Below are 18,054 nucleotides of genomic sequence, written 5' to 3'. Positions count from 1 at the left end.
CGCGGAGAAGCACTAATTAAAAACAAAGCATGGAAAACGTCCAGCATGAATTATCTCATGTTAAATAAAAATAATAATAATATCCGCCTCTCCGCACGAGACAAAACTGCCTTTTCCCCTTTTCCTCCCCTCGCCGCGCTTGGCATCACCGAGCCGGCAGCAGGCGCCGGGGCCGCGGGAGCTGCGGGGCCGCGTCGGTACCAGCGACAACAAGCGGAGGGGCCGGGCTTGCGGGAGGCGGGTCCGCCGCCTTCCCCCGCCCGCTGAAGAGCCACTGCGAGGGCGGGAGGGCGGCACAGAGCGCAGCGGCATCGGGGAGGCATCGACGCGCAGCATCATCAGCGCGGCATCAGCGCGGCATCGGCGCAGCACCGCGGGCCGGCGGCACCAGCGGCTCAGCCGGCAGCGCCCACGCACGGCCTGGCACCCGCCTTCCCTCTTTCCTCCCGCCCTTCTTTCTCCTCCTCCTTCTCCGGGACTCTCCGCTGGGATCAGTCCCGCTGTTGTTGTTGGCCGGCGCGGCCACATCGAGGATATTTTGGCTCCCGGAGCGGCAGCGGCGCCTCGTTGTTTCGGACTTTCCGTGTGTGCGGTGCCGGTGCCTCCGCCGCGGAGGGACGCGCAGGAGCGCCGGGATAGCGCGGGCCAGGTGAGGCGGGGGCGGCGGAGAGGAGGGAAGGGAAGGGAAAAGGAGGAAGAGAGGAAGGGGGGCGGCTCGTAGGTGCGACCCCTTCCACGCCGGAGCTCCCCGACCCCTTCCACGCCGGAGCTCCCCGACCCCTTCCACGCCGGAGCTCCCCGACCCCTTCCACGCCGGAGCTCCCCGACCCCTTCCACGCCGGAGCTCCCCGATCCCTTCCACGCCGGAGCGCCCCAACCACTTCCTCGGCGGAGCTCTCCGACCGGAGCGCCCTGATCCGCTGCCGGGGGGGTCTCCGCCTCCCCCCGGGGATGCCAAGCACGGCCCCCGCAGCCCTCAGACCCCCTGAGCGGCCCCCCCCGGGGGCGATGGTGGAGCCGCGGGCAGAGCGAGGTGGCGGAGGGGGCGATGCCGCGGCGAGGCGGCTGCGCGCCGGCAGGGAGGGGTTAATGGGCAGAGCGCGCTCTGGATTTGGTTAGTACTTTAAAGGGACTCAAAAAATGTTGTGCTGTGTGATCTCCTCCATCGAACTTTCATGTGGGCGAAGCGTGTCATGTGTGCGAGAAGTCGTACGGGCTCACGGACCTGTCCCGTTCGGGGGCTGCGCGGGGAGCGGCGCTCCCGGGGCAGGCGGCTCTGTCCCAACCTATTGCTGCGGAGGGTGTTTTTTTTTTTAGTCTTAAAAAAAAGGCATTTGGAAGAAAAACAACAGCCAGACACGTTATCCACACCCTCCCCCTCCAAAAAGAAAGAAAAAATATAAAAAACCCCAAGGAAAACTAACAGAGGAGGTACATTAGATACATTGAGGACACCAGCGCGCTTCCGTTCTCCATGGGGATGCTTCCCAGCTGAATCCAGCTGTGGGCAAGCACCTGGCTGTTGCTGAAAAGAAGGCGATCAGAATTCAGGAGTAATAGTTAATAAGTGCCTGATCCTGTTGACCCTGTTCTGGTTCACCCACTCAGCTATGCGGGGGTGTTGAAGAAGGTGTCCTGCCAGTTAAACCAATTATAGCTGGCGAGCAGCAGTCACAGCAGCATTAGTGGAGGAGCTGGAGGTGAGGCCCAGCCACACGGGAGTGTTTTTTGAACTTAAACTGCAGCTTTCTAAGCCCAGCAGAACAGCAACTTTAACCCTCTGTGCCATCAAAATCCACGTTGCCTTTTCAGCTCTGCTTGTCTCAGGCGAACTCCTTAAGGGTTTGGTATCTCAAGGCTGGGAATTTCTACTACAGATGGAGAGAAAGCTGGTGTATGATGAGCAAAGGGTACAGAAATTCCTGGTTGGAGGAGGAAAACTGGAGTGTTGCAAAACACGCTGAGGATCTTCGTGTGTTGTTTGACTTGAGCTCGATGTCTGGTTTTTCCAAAGCTTTCCTTCCAGGGAGGCCATGGAGCAGCCTAGCATGGAGAAACAGGGACTTGGGTTAATGAGCAATGCCATGTAATGAACACTTGGTATAAACCTTTTATCTTAGTACCCACTAAACATCTCTAAAACAAAAAAATCCCAGGAAGGAGAGAATCCCAGTCCTTTTAGTCAATAGGAAAGTGCCTAACAGGGTTTATAGAGAGGTCAAAAGTGCCAGAAATCTTATTTCCTAACCAGGGATAAGACCTAAACTTAATATTTTCACAAATATCCTCAAATCTTACAGCCAATCATCCCTGGACACCAGAACAGAATCCAAAGGCAAAACAAAGGGTGCTGGAAATCACTGTACACTTTTTTAAAAGCCCAGCCAAACACAAGGATGAACAGTTGTTTAAACTGTGGCAAATTTAATGACCAGATTAGGATGCTTGCTGAGTGAGACTCATGCTGTGTAAGATTCTTTGCTGCTCAATGAGATGTGTAATTTAGATCAAATATTTGTCTGAGGTAAAAAACAATCAGCAGATTGCACTTTTTGGGTAACATTAATGAATATTCTTTTCAAAGGCAGTTGTTTTATTTTATTTCCATTTTAAGCCCCAGACATCTGATAACTGAAGTTGAAACAGGCCTTTCAAGTTAAGGACTCTTGTTATTTTTTTTTTTATTTTTTTTTAATTGATCAGCTGTTTAAGAGGATGAAAGGGCTCCTTGTCTTTGGCTGTTGAATGTTTTTATTTTCCTCCCTGTTTATATGGACAGCTTTTGAATGTGTTGTCGTTTTGAACAAGCTGGGCTTATTATGTTAAACTCCTAATTTGCCATCTTCTTCTGAATTTAAGATTGAATTTACTTTTTTCCTTGTGTTAATATGGCTAATGAGAGAACTTGGCTTGTAATAAGTGGGCACAGTTTTGTGGAAGCCTTGATAGTGTCTTATATGGCTATTTAAATACAAGTACAGGTTTTCAGGCAGTTTTTGGGGAGCAAAAGAATTTAACCCAAAGCTGTGAAAAAGAGGAAGGAAAATTGTTGAGAGTGTTGCCTGATAAGGGATCATTCACCACCACCTGAATTGCAGCATCATGATAAAGCTGAACAATGGCAATAAAACTGGCTTTATTCCTTATGTTTCATCTCTCCCATAGGTCAGTAAGAGGGATATGAATCTTATTACTCTTAAGTGATATTTATAGGATAACAACTTACACACGCCTCACATAACCCTATTCCTGGTAATAAAGGCAATATAATAAAGCTCTGACTTCAATGGCATCAACATAGTGGTCTCATTATCAGTTCTTTAGAAAGGGTGTTTTACTGCATAAACCTTTTCAATTAAAACTTAGGCCCTCTAGAGCTTTATAAATATGTTAATCCTGTGTTTAGAAAACGTGCAAGATAACATGGTGTGGAGATGCCCTGCCTGGAAAAGGCAGGAGATTCCTAATGCTGAGTATTGGCTTCAGGGATTATTCAGAAAGGGGTGAAAGGGGTGAATGCAGTAGGTGAAGGTGCATCACTGTCACTCCTCCTCCTTCCTCCTGAAAGGCAAAATCCAAAGTGAATCATGGCCTGTGAGTGGGAATATAGTAAGCAAAAATAACACAAAGCTGAATGCTTAAGATAATGGGTGAAAGCTGGAAAATGTCCAAGGAAATAGATACTCGGTGGGCAAAGGAATTCTGTGGGCTTTTCAGACTAACAGAATCTTTGTGAAAGCTCCTCCAGTGAAAAAGCTGCCTAAAAGCAAGTTGGGAACTGTGCCCTGTGTGGTTGGGATGTTGGCAATGAGGAGGAAGGCTTTCCCTGTATCTCATTCCATGAGCTGCTCCATGGTCTGCACTGGAGCAGTCGGATACATCTGTTAACATCTGCTGCCTTCCTACATTACAGTGTTTTTCATGTGGCCCCCTCTCATTTTTCAGATGAGTGATTTTGGGATCAGGAACATGGATCAAGTAGCTCCTGTGTCGAACATGTACAGAGGAATGCTCAAGGTGAGTTCTCTTGAGTTGTCACCTCCGAAACCCAACTGGGGCATCTCCCAGTCAGTGCATTTATTGTGTTCTTACTGGTTTTAGCAGAGGAATTGGGGAACACAGGTTTTAATTGAATCCTTGTAACCTCTAATCTTCCCACTGCGTTCCACAGAGATGTGAAAAGCAGAACTGAAATAGGAAGGTGTAAATCTTGCACCCTCAACCCTCTTCCCCAAGGAAGGATTTTGAAAATGAGAGGTAGACAAGAACTGAGCTCAAAGTCACTGTTGTTGGTGGAACGTGAGCCTAAATAAAGGTTAAAGGATGGGCAGCAGGGATGGTCTTTGTGTTTAGCTTGATGAGGCTGGCAGAGGGCTGTTCTCATAGGACTGGTTAGGTTTGGTTCATTCCCAAGCATTGCACAGAATAAAAGTAGGTTATTCACTTACTATTTGCTACTATTATTAATGGCAATCCATTCCATTGTGAGAAACAAAGATACTTATTAAATATATTTTATCTCTATACAGACTGTATCTGTTACCTTGTTTTGAGAGGGATTTACAAACTGAGGTCAAATGAGCAGCAGACTATAAAGAGTCAGTCTTTTAGGGCTTCCCTCATGCAAATTGCTTTTTAATCCCAGTATCATTTTTTTCACATAGCATTGATTATTGTAAATCAAATAAAGGTTAGGGAGACACTCCTGGCTGTCATTAGTTTTGAGGAATGTCCATGTTTTGAAGAATTAGTGAGACTGATATGCTGACTGCTCTGGGGTTTTGTGTCCCTCCTTGGCTTTTTTCTCCTCTCAGCAACAATAAAATCCAAGAGATCCCTCAACAACTGTGTGCTCTGTAACAGTGTTTTTTTTGAAGAGTTATTTAGTATTCGTTATCACAGAATTAAATCAAAGTAGAAACATGTATTTTATTTACTCTTCTGTAGCTGTTCGTGTTTAATTTTATTTCATTCTGTAGTAATCACTCTTATGTTAAAAAGCCAAAGAAAATAGTTGCATAACTGATAGGACAAGCAGAATTTATACTACATTGTGTTTTCCCTCTTTTACTACTACTAAATCAAGAACCTGCTTAAACATTAATCTTCTTCTTTTTGAAATATGAGACTAGCACGATCCAGATTTTACTCATTCACATGCCACAGCATTTTTTCCAGTGACTCAGGATAAGGGTCAGCTATTTACACAAAATGCAGGAGTTTCCAGATTGTGTTGAAAGAACTTGCCCTTTCTTTGAGGTGCTGGTGATGAGTCAGTGCTTTTATCTAGTAATGTATAAAGAATCTTTTACCAGCAGATTTGGCAGCTGTTATTAACTTGTTTTATTCAGCTGGGATTGGCCTTGACTCTGCTTGGGGGGTACCTGAACCAGAGCTACACAATTTGTCTCTGCTGGCCAGGAGATTTCTGAACATTTAACTGGTTGTGGTGACATGAAAAGTTTGGGAATGTGAAGGAATATTAATACTAATTTGCTGTTCCAGGAACATAGTTCAGCTCACTCTTGCATTGCACATAAATACTGCCCTGAAAAATCTCTGCCTTGTCCTCAGCTAAATCCTCTCCTTTGGCATAAACTGGCAAACCAGTGTTTGCCTAAAACAAATAAGCATTTGCAAGTTTGTCTCCAGCTCCCTGAGCTGCAGTAGCTGCCATGAGGAGGTTGGAGCTTTCCAGAGCAATGTTCTACCCTCAGGTGCTTTTAAAAATCTCCTTGGCAGCTTTTATCCTTCTGTGCCTCAAGATGTTACAGATACGGTTTCCTATTGACTAACAGGAAAGTTGCAGAAGTTGTTTTTGAAGTTATTTCCTCCTCTGTAAACATTTCTCCTGCCCCCCAAAGACTAAAGTGGCTGAGGGATCTAATAAGGTACCAGCATTTCTAGCACACACAATTGGCATATGTGTCAAGTTAAAGGAGTTAAGTGTTCAAAATATAACAATATTTATTGAATGTTGTCAGAATAGCAATAGAAACCACTTTCATCCAGAACATTTTCATCAATCTTGTTTATCCCTTTCCATAGAACAAAACTGGAAGTGTTTCACTGAGCATCTGAGCACTTGAAAGACTTCAAAATACTGGAAATTCAGTAACTCAGAAATATAAAAGTGTCAGCAAAGGAGTAACATCTTCTCTCAAATCCTTTAAGCTGGCTGTGTAGTTTCAAGTGATGTGGTTCAGATTACATTTTTCTTTTTTTTGTTTTTGTTTGGTTTTGGTTTTTTGTGGTTGTTGTTTGGTTTTTGAGGGTTTTTTCCTAAAAAAAGACTGCACAAATCTCCTGTTGGTCTTGTACTGGTAGTTGTTTTCCCATAATTTACTGATCCTGCCTCTGCCATGAAGTAGTCATTAAATGGGCAGTCAATTTAAAGGGTTAAGGAAATGAGGATTTCTTTAAAATATATTTGGAAATAAATGTGTGTGTGTGTGTATATATATACATTTACATATATATATATATATATACACACACACATACACACACACATGTGTATTCTCTATTGTTAAGAGCCTCAATTCCAGGAAAACCAAAAATATCCTTATTTGGCTTTACTGTAACCTGCAGAACATCCACCCACCTCCCACTGGTCGCTGCTTTTTATTTACGTACAAGAAGCTGTGCCCTCATTGTGGTTCTCTTTCAAGATAGTGGTTGTTCTTCATCTGCAGCTCTAGGAAACCAAGCCCAGACTCTTCCTAGCAATGAAGTTCACAGTTCTCTACCCAAATGCTTACGTTGTTGTTTGTTTGTTCTGTTGCTTTGCAGCGTCAACCAGCATTTGACACCTTTGACAGCTCAAATTCTCTTTTTGCTGGATATTTTTTCTCATTAAATGAAGACCAAACCCTTCAAGAAGTGCCAACAGGATTTGATTCTACTTCTTATGGTAACTATTCATTTTGTTCCTTAGTCCAGTCAGCAGACCAGGAATTTGTGAGGTCTAACTAACATTTCCTGGCTGTACTCTTGCAAGTTCAACATGGATTTCCCTAGAAAGAAGTGGTTTATCCATGTGAGTTGCTTTGTGGATAGTTCCTGTTCTCTGTTCTGAAAGGGAATAAGAACTGGGATTCAGTAGTTTGCATGTTCATGGAATAAGCCTTAGTAGGTATTAAAGCAGAACTAAGAGTTTGAAAATCTTAGGAAAGTTCTATGTGCATTTAAACTTGCAACATCTCAACCATAAGTAAGGTGCAAGTATTCTGCAAACTCCTTTTTTGACCCTCTGGTGTTAAATCCCAGTATATTTTATTCCATACCTTAAAAGGAGAGTGGGTTGTATACAATTTTTTTTACTTTATTTTATTTGTATGTGTGTGTAGGACAACACCTACAAATCCTTGCCAAACTGCCTGACAAAACAGGGAGCTTGTCCAAATTGTAGATATTCTGCTTGAAGCCGCTTTTATCTCCCCTTAGGGAAGGGAAAACCAAACCCCAACCCTCAAACCTCAGAAAACCACAGGTCCTTTGTTCTAATGTGATTCTAATCAGTCACCTGCTCTGGTCAGCAAAGCAAGTCCCAGCAGATATTAGGAAGGGTGTGGTAGAGACAGAAGTTAAGCACAGCCTGGGTCAGGTGGAGCCTGTAGATGGCCTGGGAGAACAAGAAGAGAGCAAGAAGAGCTGCTGAGCTTAAAATCTGCCAAAATCTGCTTTTATATACCCCACCTCTGTTTTGTGCCTCTAACACAGCAGAGCTCCTTCAAATGCAGCCTGTGTGTGAGCTCTGAGGCTCTCAAATGCTCAGGGATGCAGCTGTGAGTTGGTGAGGTTGATTTCAAATCACAAACAAAACATCAGCAAAAGGTTTCCCTACTCTGGACCCCTTAGGCAGTGTGGTTGGCTTTCTTTGCTGAGGAGTTCTTTCAGAGACACTGGGACAGGTCCTCTAAAAAGCTGTGGCTGCCCCATTCCTGGGAGTGTCCAAGGCCAGGCTGGATGGGGCTTGGGGCAACATGGGCTGGTGGAAGGTGCCCCTGCCCATGGCAAGGGGCGGAACTGGGTGATCTCTAAGGTCCCTTCCAACCCAAACCAGTCCATGATAAAATAAGGCATCTTCTGGTGAAAATTGCCCAGTATGAAAGGCTGAGTGGAAGCCAAATTTGTCCTGAAAATGACTCTACTTGTCAATTTAATTATCAATTAAGTAGGTTAGTGATTTATACTGGCATGTAATGGTGCCAGCTTTGTGTTTAGTTGCATTATTTACCTGCTGGGTACCAGCTTGTTACCACTCACACTTGTTTGGTTCAGATGATAGAAAAATCTATTGCACCATGTCCTTGAGTGATGAAGAGATACATGGGAAGGTCTGAAACAGTGTTAAACAGTGTAGGCTGGCTCTGCACAACCCTCCTACAAGTTCTTTAGCTCTCAAACTAAATGAAGTCTGTCTGGAGTTATAAAGAAGTCTGGGGTCAAATTATAGGGAGCAAAACAGCAATAAGCAGTCTCTTTTCTTTAAAAAAATAATAGTGAAGTTTCCCTGCAACAAAGGCACTTTATGTAACTACTAAGAGTAAATGAGGATCTATGTCATGGAAAGCTGCAAAGCTCTAATTAGTGATGCAATCTGATCAACCAAATAGCCCAGAGATTTTAGGAAATGGATCTATGCTGTTTGGCTCTGGTTTTAAAATCCTAACTTTCTACCATGCTTTTATTTTTTTTCATTCTTCCAACAGCAAAAACTTGTCTCTCCTTTATTTAATGTATCTTCTTTTCCCCCTCCACCCCTTTTCTTTCTTGCAGAGTCGAACAACTGTGAATTGCCTCTGTTAACCCCGTGCAGTAAGGCTGTGATGAGTCAGGCCTTGAAAGATACTTTCAGTGGGTTCACAAAGGAGCAGTGTCGGTTGGGTATCCCAAATAGTAAGTGTTTGCTATTTATAAGCTGCTTTTTTTTTTTTTTCAATGCTAAGGAGGAGGCTGAATAGCGGCTCTTTGAAAAGAGAAAGGATGATGTCAGTAGGAAATACAAGAATGGATCCTATGTGGATCTGGCACAGCTTGGCTTGGAAAGCCCAGACTTGCTGGTATTAAAAATGGGTGCATGGAGAGCTCATGCTTTGGCAGCATGAGAGAGAATCAAGTAAGCTGAGGACATCTCTGATTCCAAGTGAATGCAGAAGGAAAAGAGGGGACTGTGGGGTTTTTAAATACAAAAATATATCCTTTCTGAATTCATTCAGAACCAACTTGAGTAAAGATTTTTTTTTTTAAGTCACTGGTTTCTAATGAAGATTATTTGGCAAAAGTCAGGAGTTTATCTCTAAATGCTGCATCCTTTCTGTCTTGCAGATCCCTGGCTCTGGACTGAGCAGCAAGTTTGCCAGTGGCTTTCATGGGCTACCAATGAGTTTAGCTTGGCAAATGTGAACTTCCATCAGTTCCTTATGAGTGGCCAAGACTTGTGCAACCTGGGCAAGGAGCGTTTCCTGGAACTGGCACCTGACTATGTGGGTGATATTCTGTGGGAACACCTGGAACAGATGATAAAAGGTAGTTAGAGAGCCAGAAAGAGCTTTTGGTTTAGGGCTCTTTTAACACAAACAGAAACGAGACTCTATCTCGACATTGGTTTCACTATGAAGGGGTTTTATTACAAATGAACTGTAAAACTTGGTTAATATTATCAGAAATATTAATATACCCTTGGTGTGCAAAGCACAGATGCAGATAGCTGCAGAAATTCTGTGTTCAGGCTGAGTACCTATTATGCTCTGATTTTATTTGGGAAAATCATTGAAATAATGAGATCTGGGATAAGATCACTGTAAATACCTCATTAAAAAGAACTAACCAAGAGCTGGACCTTCAAACACATTTCTAATATTGTTGTTTATAAGTTTTCTGTTAAAGTTCATTTGGTGTGGTGGTTTTCAAGGCTTCTGGAAGTTGCTTAGGGATTTTGGAGTGGTTTCTGTCAAGAGAAAGAATGCAATATTATGTTAGTAAAATTTTTCTTAATGTTGAACCCAAAACGCTCAAAAGATTTGGAAGCTTTTCATGGCACACAGGTCAGATTTTTAAAAATAAAAAACCCAAAATTTCTTTTTCTCCTCTCCCCAGACAGCCAAGAGAAAACACAGGACCAGTATGTGGAGAGCTCTCATCTCACCTCTGTTCCTCACTGGGTCAATAATAATTCCTTAAGTAAGTTTTTTTTTAAATAATTGCCATTTTACATGCTTAGAAGTAACTGAAAGAGGTCATAAATTCCAGTGTAAAAACAAAAAGCACCAGAATAGTCACTGTGCTTGAGGAGAGCAGTTGAGTTTAATTGCTGCAGCCTTTTTTCCTTGTATTGTTTAATTGTCATCTAATTTATATCGGAAATCTTTTGAAGAGCAAAGGCTTTGAGAAAAATGAAATTTCCTCTTGGGATGCCAAAACCTCCATCTGTGGAGCAGAATGGCCACTCCCATCTGCAGAAAATAGAGGGGAAAACTACCATTTACTGGGAAGCAGCAAGAGTTATGTTTAGGCTTTTTAAAGGCTGTGGAAGTGTAATCGAGCTTTTGAAGTGTGTGGGATGCAGTGCTGGCTCCCTCAGACTGTTTGATTGATGGTGTATTTTATTCTGCCACAATTTTCAGCTCAACCTGATGACGCCACTTAATGGTGAGGGCCTTGCTCAAAACCACTCAAACTTCCCCATTTGGTTTTTTTTCTGCAGCCCTGTAGTTTCCTTAGAGAACAAACAATAGACATTTGTGGCTGGCAAGTTATAGAGGGAGATTTCCAGAATCTGATTTGGTGTATTTAGTGTATTAGTTTGTTTAAGGGTGTGCAGGGAAAATAATCTAATTATTTCCTTTCTTTTTTCAGCTGTTAATGTAGATCAGAATTCCTATGGAATGCAAATACCTGGATACCCTAAACCCCTCAGTTATCCCAAACCCAACCTCCTGACTGACGTCTGTCAGACTTCCACGGGGCCCAATCTCCTCAATCCAGAACAAGAGTTTTCATTGTTCCCTAAAACCCAAGCAGATGCTGTTGGTGTGAACTACTGTGCAGTAAACCAGGATTTCCCAAGAAGCAACCTGAATTTGCTGATGGATAATGCTGGTGAGTCATTATCTGCAAGACAAACCCAGGTCCAAGGCCATATTCCCAATGTCTTTTCCTCCTTTACATAATTTATATGTGGGGGGTGCATTGAGGGGAAGGGGAAAAAAACCACCAACAATTTTATTTTTCATTTTTATTTTTAAAGGTAAGCTGAGAGAACACGAATCCAGCGACAGTGGTGCAGAGAGCTATGAAAGCTCAGATTCAATGCTGCAATCCTGGAACAGCCAATCTTCCTTGGTGGATTTACAGCGTGTGCCATCCTATGAGAGCTTTGAGGATGACTGTAGCCAGTCCTTGTGCCTGAGCAAACCTACAATGTCTTTCAAAGACTACATTCAAGAACGCAGTGATCCTGTGGAGCAAGGGAAACCAGTTATACCAGCAGCCATCCTGGCTGGCTTTACTGGTAAGTTGGGAAGCAAAATGGTCACTCCTCTTCTTATGTAACATCAGTGTCCTCTGTAAGTGTGTTCCGTGGAGATGGACAGCACTGGTCATGAAGAGTTTCAGTTTTAAGTGGCACTAAACAAAGTCTCATAGGATTATCCAGCCACAGAAAGAACAGGAAGGTGTGTCGGGACACTTAAAAATCAAATGCAGTTGCTGATCTGTTTGAAAAAAAGAGAAGCTTGGACAAAATCTCCCACATTTGGGAATTTCCACAGGTGTTGGCTTGCCTGTTAAAGCCTTGCTTCTGTAGTCCTTGCTGAAATTGGTTTTTCCTCCAGAATATTTGCCAAGCCAAGGATTGCAGGACAAGCCCTGGAGCTTGAAATGCAGCTGGTTGGGAGGTGGGAGTGAGGGATAAGGGATAAGGGATCCATATGAAAAAAGACATAACTGGAGTCAAATCCTGTGTTTCCATGAAAATCTTGACTTGTTTTTAGTTTCACCATGTTTATGAGAAGATTTGTGCTATAGAATAAAAGCTTGGGTTTCTTTCTGATTAAAAAAAATGATAAATCAGAGTAATTACAAGATCTATTCTGTGATATGAGTCTGGTCATACACACTGGTTGTGGTGAGGGCTTGCAGAGGTATTAATTGTGGTTTTTCCCCACCCTCTCTCTCCCAACAGGCAGTGGCCCTATACAGCTGTGGCAATTCCTGCTGGAATTACTGACTGACAAGTCCTGCCAGTCATTCATTAGCTGGACAGGAGATGGATGGGAATTTAAACTTGCTGATCCAGATGAGGTATGTGGCTAATTGTGGTGAACAGAAAGGTTTAGGGTCTGCTCTGCCATCTGAAATGAAATATTTCAGGAACTTATCACTTTAGTCATTAAAAATAAATAGAATGCACTTTCATTTTCTGATTCTGTTATCAGGAGGAAAGTTGTTTTATTGAGAGATGGGATATAAAGTCCACTGAAGGATTTTTATTCAAAAAAGGGGGGATGGATAAATAATTAACTCTGAGGAACTTCATTTCACTCAACATCCACCTAAAGAGCTGTCCCATTCTGCATAATAACAAATCAATGGTGAACTGCTGTTTTCTTGAGAGATCACAAAGTGCCAGAATTCAAGGACTGTTTGGACAACACTCTCAGGCATATGGTGAGATTTTTGGGGTGTCCTGTGCAAAGCCAGGAGTTGGATTTTGATGATCCTTGTAGGGCCCTTTCAACTCAGGATATTGAATGATTTTTGGGATTGTTGTGTACAAGACCAGGACTTGGACTTTTGATGATCCTTGTAGGGCCCTTTCAACTCAGGATATTGAATGATTTTTGGGGTGTCCTGTGCAAGGCCAGGAGTTGGACTTTGATGACTCTTGTGAGACCCTTCCAACTCAGAATATTCAGTGATTTCCCTTAAGAAACTCACAGAATCCCAGACTATTCTGAGTTGGAAGGGACCCACAAGGATCATCAAGTCCAACTCTTTAAGTCAGTGGTCCACACAGATGATTGAACCCATGACCTTGGCATTATTACAACCAAGTTTTAACCAGCTGAGGGAAATCCCTTAAGATTTGATCTCCTTAAGCATGTTCGGGTCCACCCCCTATAAACAGGCATCACTTTTCAGTGGTATTTGCTATCAGCCACTTTCTCCTGAAGCTGCTGCTGATAATTGCCCGTTCTGGGGTTGGTCACCAATCCCAAGGGCGGGACATCCAAAGCACATTAAATGCTCCAAGAAATGACCTTCACACCTTCATTTATCAGCCAACACAACCCAAATAAACCCTCTTGGTGTTTTGCTTTCCTTCCAGGTGGCCAGGAGGTGGGGGAGGAGGAAGAACAAGCCCAAGATGAACTACGAGAAGCTGAGCCGGGGGCTGCGCTACTACTACGACAAGAACATCATCCACAAGACGTCGGGCAAGCGCTACGTGTACCGCTTCGTGTGCGACCTGCAGAACCTGCTGGGCTACACGGCCGAGGAGCTGCACGCCATGCTGGGGGTGCAGCCCGACACCGAGGACTGAGCCCCACGCCCTGGGGGCTGCAGGGCTGAAGACCACCCGTGTGTGGGGACTCTGTGTGGGAGGCTGTGCTGCCGCCTGCTCCGGTCGGGCGCCGCTGTTGGGAAATAAGGACCTTGTCGTGGGTGCGAGAGCTGGAAGGGGAGTGGCCTTGTTTCATCGCCTGGAGCGGCGTGGAGGTGGGCACAGCCCCCTGGCTCTGCCATGGAGACATGGGAATGCTCGGCACAGCCCCCTGGCTCTGTCCTGGAGACATGGAAAAGCTCCGGGGTGCAGCATTCCCGCTGCCTGTGCCGCCGTGCAAAGCATTTTGGCTACTTACACTGCCGTGTAATAAAAGGGTTGGCTTTAAAACCAAAGGTTGGGTGTGAGAGACCAGCGATGCAGCAGAAGTGTTGCTCAGATGTTTTTAAACCACCATCATCCTCTTGCTTACATCTTGTGTCATGCGGTTTATTTAAAAAAGAAAATCTAATTTATTTTAAATGAGCAGTAAGGAGACGGATAGTACTTTTGTTTTAAAGCACGTTTTATTATTGTTATTGTTATTATTATTACTACTCCAGAAATGTGCTGCATAGGTACATAAACACTCTGTGTCCAAAACCAGATGTAGCAACTGTTAACAGAAAACCCCACCCTTGAAAAGAAGGGAAGGAAAATCATACCATTTCAATATTCAGTTTGTATATATTCTGTGATTCCTTTGGAAACTCTAATGCTCCTATTTAACAGATACTGTATAGTGTAAATTAAACTAATTGTATGTGTGTTTTGAAATAGGATGAATGTCAACTTATCAAATGTGGGGTTTCTTCATGTTTGTCTAGGATGTACAACCTTTTGCAAATATTTAATTGGCCTGAGAGACAACAGAAGTGCTCAGTATGCATGAATATGGGGGGGGAGGGAGGGCTGGCTCAGGACTTTGCCAAGCCTGAAGCTGGCAATTCTTTGTGCATTTTGGCATTTTTACAGGAAACTAATGTTGTATTCTGGGACATAAAAGGGCCTGTTTGTGGTTTCATCTATAAATGAAAATATGAATATGGATAAAATTACCTTTTTTCCTTTATAAATGGCATATGTTTTTCAACTTCTATGCATGTACTTTTAAACAAAAAATTTATATACAAGCCTTATTTTTTCAGTTCACTTGTCTCTTCTTCCTGCAGTTTATTCTGTATGATTAAAATATGAATTCTATTTTTGGAAATAACTGTGACTCCTTTTCAAAGATCAGGAGGGTTTTATGTAGCAGCTATTTTTACTGCAAAAAAAAAAAAAAGGAAAAAAATCACTGGAAAAATGTACTTTGTAAGAAAGCTTTATTTTTTATCTCAGCTTGATGTACATTTAAATGTGTTGTACAGTGTGAGAGGTTTAAAAATATGAGTCTTCATTAAAACCTCTTGAAAAGAAAATGGTGTGTGTGCTTTTCCATTTGGAAAGTTTCATTGATTGATTGTTGGTTCAACTCTTGTCTATTCTTCCACCTAAACCTCTGCAGGATAAAAAAAAATACCCCCAAAAAAACCCAACCCAGCCAGACTTAAAGGTTGTTGGAGAAAATACTGCAAGAGTGCATAGGCTGGTGGGCTTGAGCCAAGCTAAATGTATTCAACCACTCTGTGTTTAGATATAAATTCAAGTTAACACCTTTGTGTTGTGCCTCTGAAGTTAAAAATACCAGTTCTGGAGTGTGAATCAGTGTGTAAAGTGATGAGTGAATATATAGAAAAACAGAGGTGTTAAGGTACTTTAGGTTAAGCTGTTCCTATCTTTTGCAAAGGAAACTTGTTCTCCCACTATCTTTATGTTCTTCATCCCTCCAGAAAAGCAGGAAATATGGAAACATTTGCACATATTTAAAAAATGAAAAATGTGGGTATTAAATGATGCTTCCCTTAGGCCTCTTGATCTCTCTGTCTACCAAACTCTGCTTGTGACTTGATGTTACTTTCAGCCTAGTCACTGGTGTGGCAGCTTGTTAAAAACTATGGGGTTGGGGGTTTTTGGGGGGAGAATGTGCCTTTCTAAATGGAAGTTGCTGGGAGGGTGGGTCTTGCAGCACGTCCTTGGTCTTCTCTGAACAGCTGCAGACACTGTTCTGCCTTTCTTTTCCTTGTCCCTGTGAAGGAAAGGAATTACAGAATGGATTGGGTTCGAAGGGACCTTAAAGATCATCCAGTGCCACCCCCTGCCATGGCAGTGACACCTCCCACCAGCCCAGGTTGCTCCAAGCCCTGTCCAGCCTGGCCTTGGACACTTCCAGGGATGGGGCAGCCACAGCTTCTCTGCCCACCCTGTGCCAGGGCCTGCCCACCCTCACAGGGAAGAATTTCTTCCTAATATCCCATCTAACCCTACTCTCTGCCAGTTTGAAGCCATTTCCTTTGTCCTGTCACTCCATCCATTGGAAATTGTGTCTCCATTATTTTGTAGACTCCCCTTCAGGTAGTGGAAGAAGCTGCCAAGTCCCCCTGGATCCTTCTCTTCTCCAGGCTGGAAAGAAGCCTCCCACATCCTTCCTCCCTTCACATCAGCCACAGCTGCAGCCTGGGTGCCCCTCAGTGGGTGTTGGCCCACAGCCTGACCTCACACTGACCATGTCAAGGTGTAAGAGCTGTGACCCCCTGAGCTGAGCCAGAACTCTGTACAAAGAGCTAAAAAAACCCCCTCAAACCAACAAACCTTCCTGGGCTTTGGGTAACACCCCAAAAAGGTAGTACTGCATAGGTAGTGTGGTCCTGATAAGGGGAGACAGTTATTCTGCAGGAAAATAACTTATGGACCGTCATGAACAATGTTTGGTTTTGGTTTTTTTTCCTGGGTGTCTTTCTCACACTGTGGCTGCAGAGCACTAGTGGACTTCTCAATTTGTACAAGTTTCATTTGCAATGTCTTTTCCCTGAACACAGAACTGTTTCTTCATTTAGACTGAAAGCTCAGTTGACCCCTCTGTGCGTGATCAGTGTTGGCTCCAACCTAGAGACTAAAGGGAAGTTATTTATTTTCCTCCCCCAGGAGAAAAAAGAAATGTCATGATAGCAGGAGTATCCTGATACACCCAACCCACACTAGTGTGTTTTCCAGACACAAAAACATTCCAGCAAAAGCCTTTTCCAGCATTGGAAGAGGCTGCCCAGGGAGGTGGTGAAGTCCCCATCCCTGGAGGTGTTCAAGGAATGACTGGACGTGGCACTCAGTGGTCTGGGTGACAAGGTGGGCATCGGGCACAGCATGGACTCAATAATCTTGGAGGGTTTTTCCAGCCTCAATGATTCTGGGATTCTATTCTGTGAAAACCTGGTCTCCTGCACTGCACTGGGTCCACGCAGAGGTTCAAGCTGTAACCCAGTGTGACCCAGAAGACGATTATTAAAGGATATTTTGTCACACAGAAAGCACCGCTCTGTTTTCTCAGCCACCCAGCATCAAAGAGGCTGTTGAAAGCAGGCTGGTTAAATTCTTCACCCTCTCCAGGCCATGCCTCCCTGCCCTCCCAGCTGCCAGCTTTCCCCATGAGACAGCAGTCAAAATAAAGTCTTGCAGCTGGCACCTACCCATGGTTGGCATGTCACCTCTAATAACAAACTTTGACTTCAAAGTCTCCTTTTTCCTTTATAAAAAGTGGAATCCTATCCTAAGGAAAACAACACCTCTGGGCTGGGAAATCTGTGAGCCACAAATGCTCAGTGTCCAGGAGGCTCTTCTGGGAAATATCTGCCTGCTGCACCCTGTTCTTATAGTCACCTTCAGTCTCAGCTGTCAGACACAGTCAGGAGCAGGTGAGGAGCATGAGAACGGGGCAGGTGATGGTTCAATTATCCCAGTACTTTATCTCCAGCAGTGGGAGGAGGATTGAATAAACCTGGCCAATCTCTGCTGGTCCATTCCTCATGTGAACCTCCCACCCTCATAGTGCTCAGCCCTTTGGAGGGAAATCCTGCCCATTTCTTTTCCTCCTGACTTAAGGACTCCTTACCTTGTCCACCCTATAAGGAAGGAGCCCCTTGGCCACTCTTTGCTTGCTTTTTCTCAAGCACTGGAGACAAGCACCCCACTCAGGGTTTTGCTCAGCAGCAAAGCAAAGCTGTCTTCTCAGTATCTTCTCTTGTGATACCTTCTGATTTTTTTGGCTTTTTGGCAGTCACTGCCCATTGAGCTGATGATTTCAGAGAGCTGTCAGCGATCCATTTCCTGGGAGGTACCATTTCCAAGTTTATCATCTCATACACCCTAGTTGGGTTATTTTTCCTTGGGTGTATTTCTTTAAATTAAGCCACACTGATGCTCACCTGCCACTTTTTTGGCAACTCACACCATGTTGTGAGGTTCCTCCTGGAGTTCCTCACCAGCACTGTGGCATTTGACTCCTCAAACTACTCAACATCATCTGCAAACCTGGAGGTTTCACAGTCCTCTCATCAGCCTGGGATTTCTGTCCCTGGTGGCTGTTAATATGCCAAGGAGCAAGAGGGTTGTTCCAGGATTTAACCCTTCTT

At 43.9% G+C, this 18,054-nt stretch overlaps 1 protein-coding gene across 1 annotated transcript; it reads left to right on the top strand.

The window, feature by feature from the left end:
* Positions 1–299: 299 nt before the first annotated feature.
* ETS2 (ETS proto-oncogene 2, transcription factor) lies at positions 300–14,993 on the top strand. The gene is made up of 10 exons (XM_071566809.1): positions 300–649; positions 3,946–4,017; positions 6,793–6,913; positions 8,782–8,901; positions 9,331–9,531; positions 10,102–10,185; positions 10,861–11,103; positions 11,252–11,515; positions 12,188–12,306; positions 13,334–14,993. Exons 2-10 carry the CDS (start codon positions 3,946–3,948, stop codon positions 13,547–13,549), a joined length of 1,440 nt encoding a protein of 479 aa, XP_071422910.1. The 5' UTR covers positions 300–649; the 3' UTR covers positions 13,550–14,993.
* The last annotated feature ends 3,061 nt before the right edge of the window (positions 14,994–18,054 follow it).

The sequence above is a fragment of the Pithys albifrons genome, chromosome 1 (assembly GCF_047495875.1).
Source record: "Pithys albifrons albifrons isolate INPA30051 chromosome 1, PitAlb_v1, whole genome shotgun sequence".
In the NCBI taxonomy this organism is placed as follows: Eukaryota; Metazoa; Chordata; class Aves; order Passeriformes; family Thamnophilidae; genus Pithys; species Pithys albifrons.
Note: the sequence above shows the minus strand (reverse complement) of the source record. Positions and strands in the feature narration are given on the sequence as shown.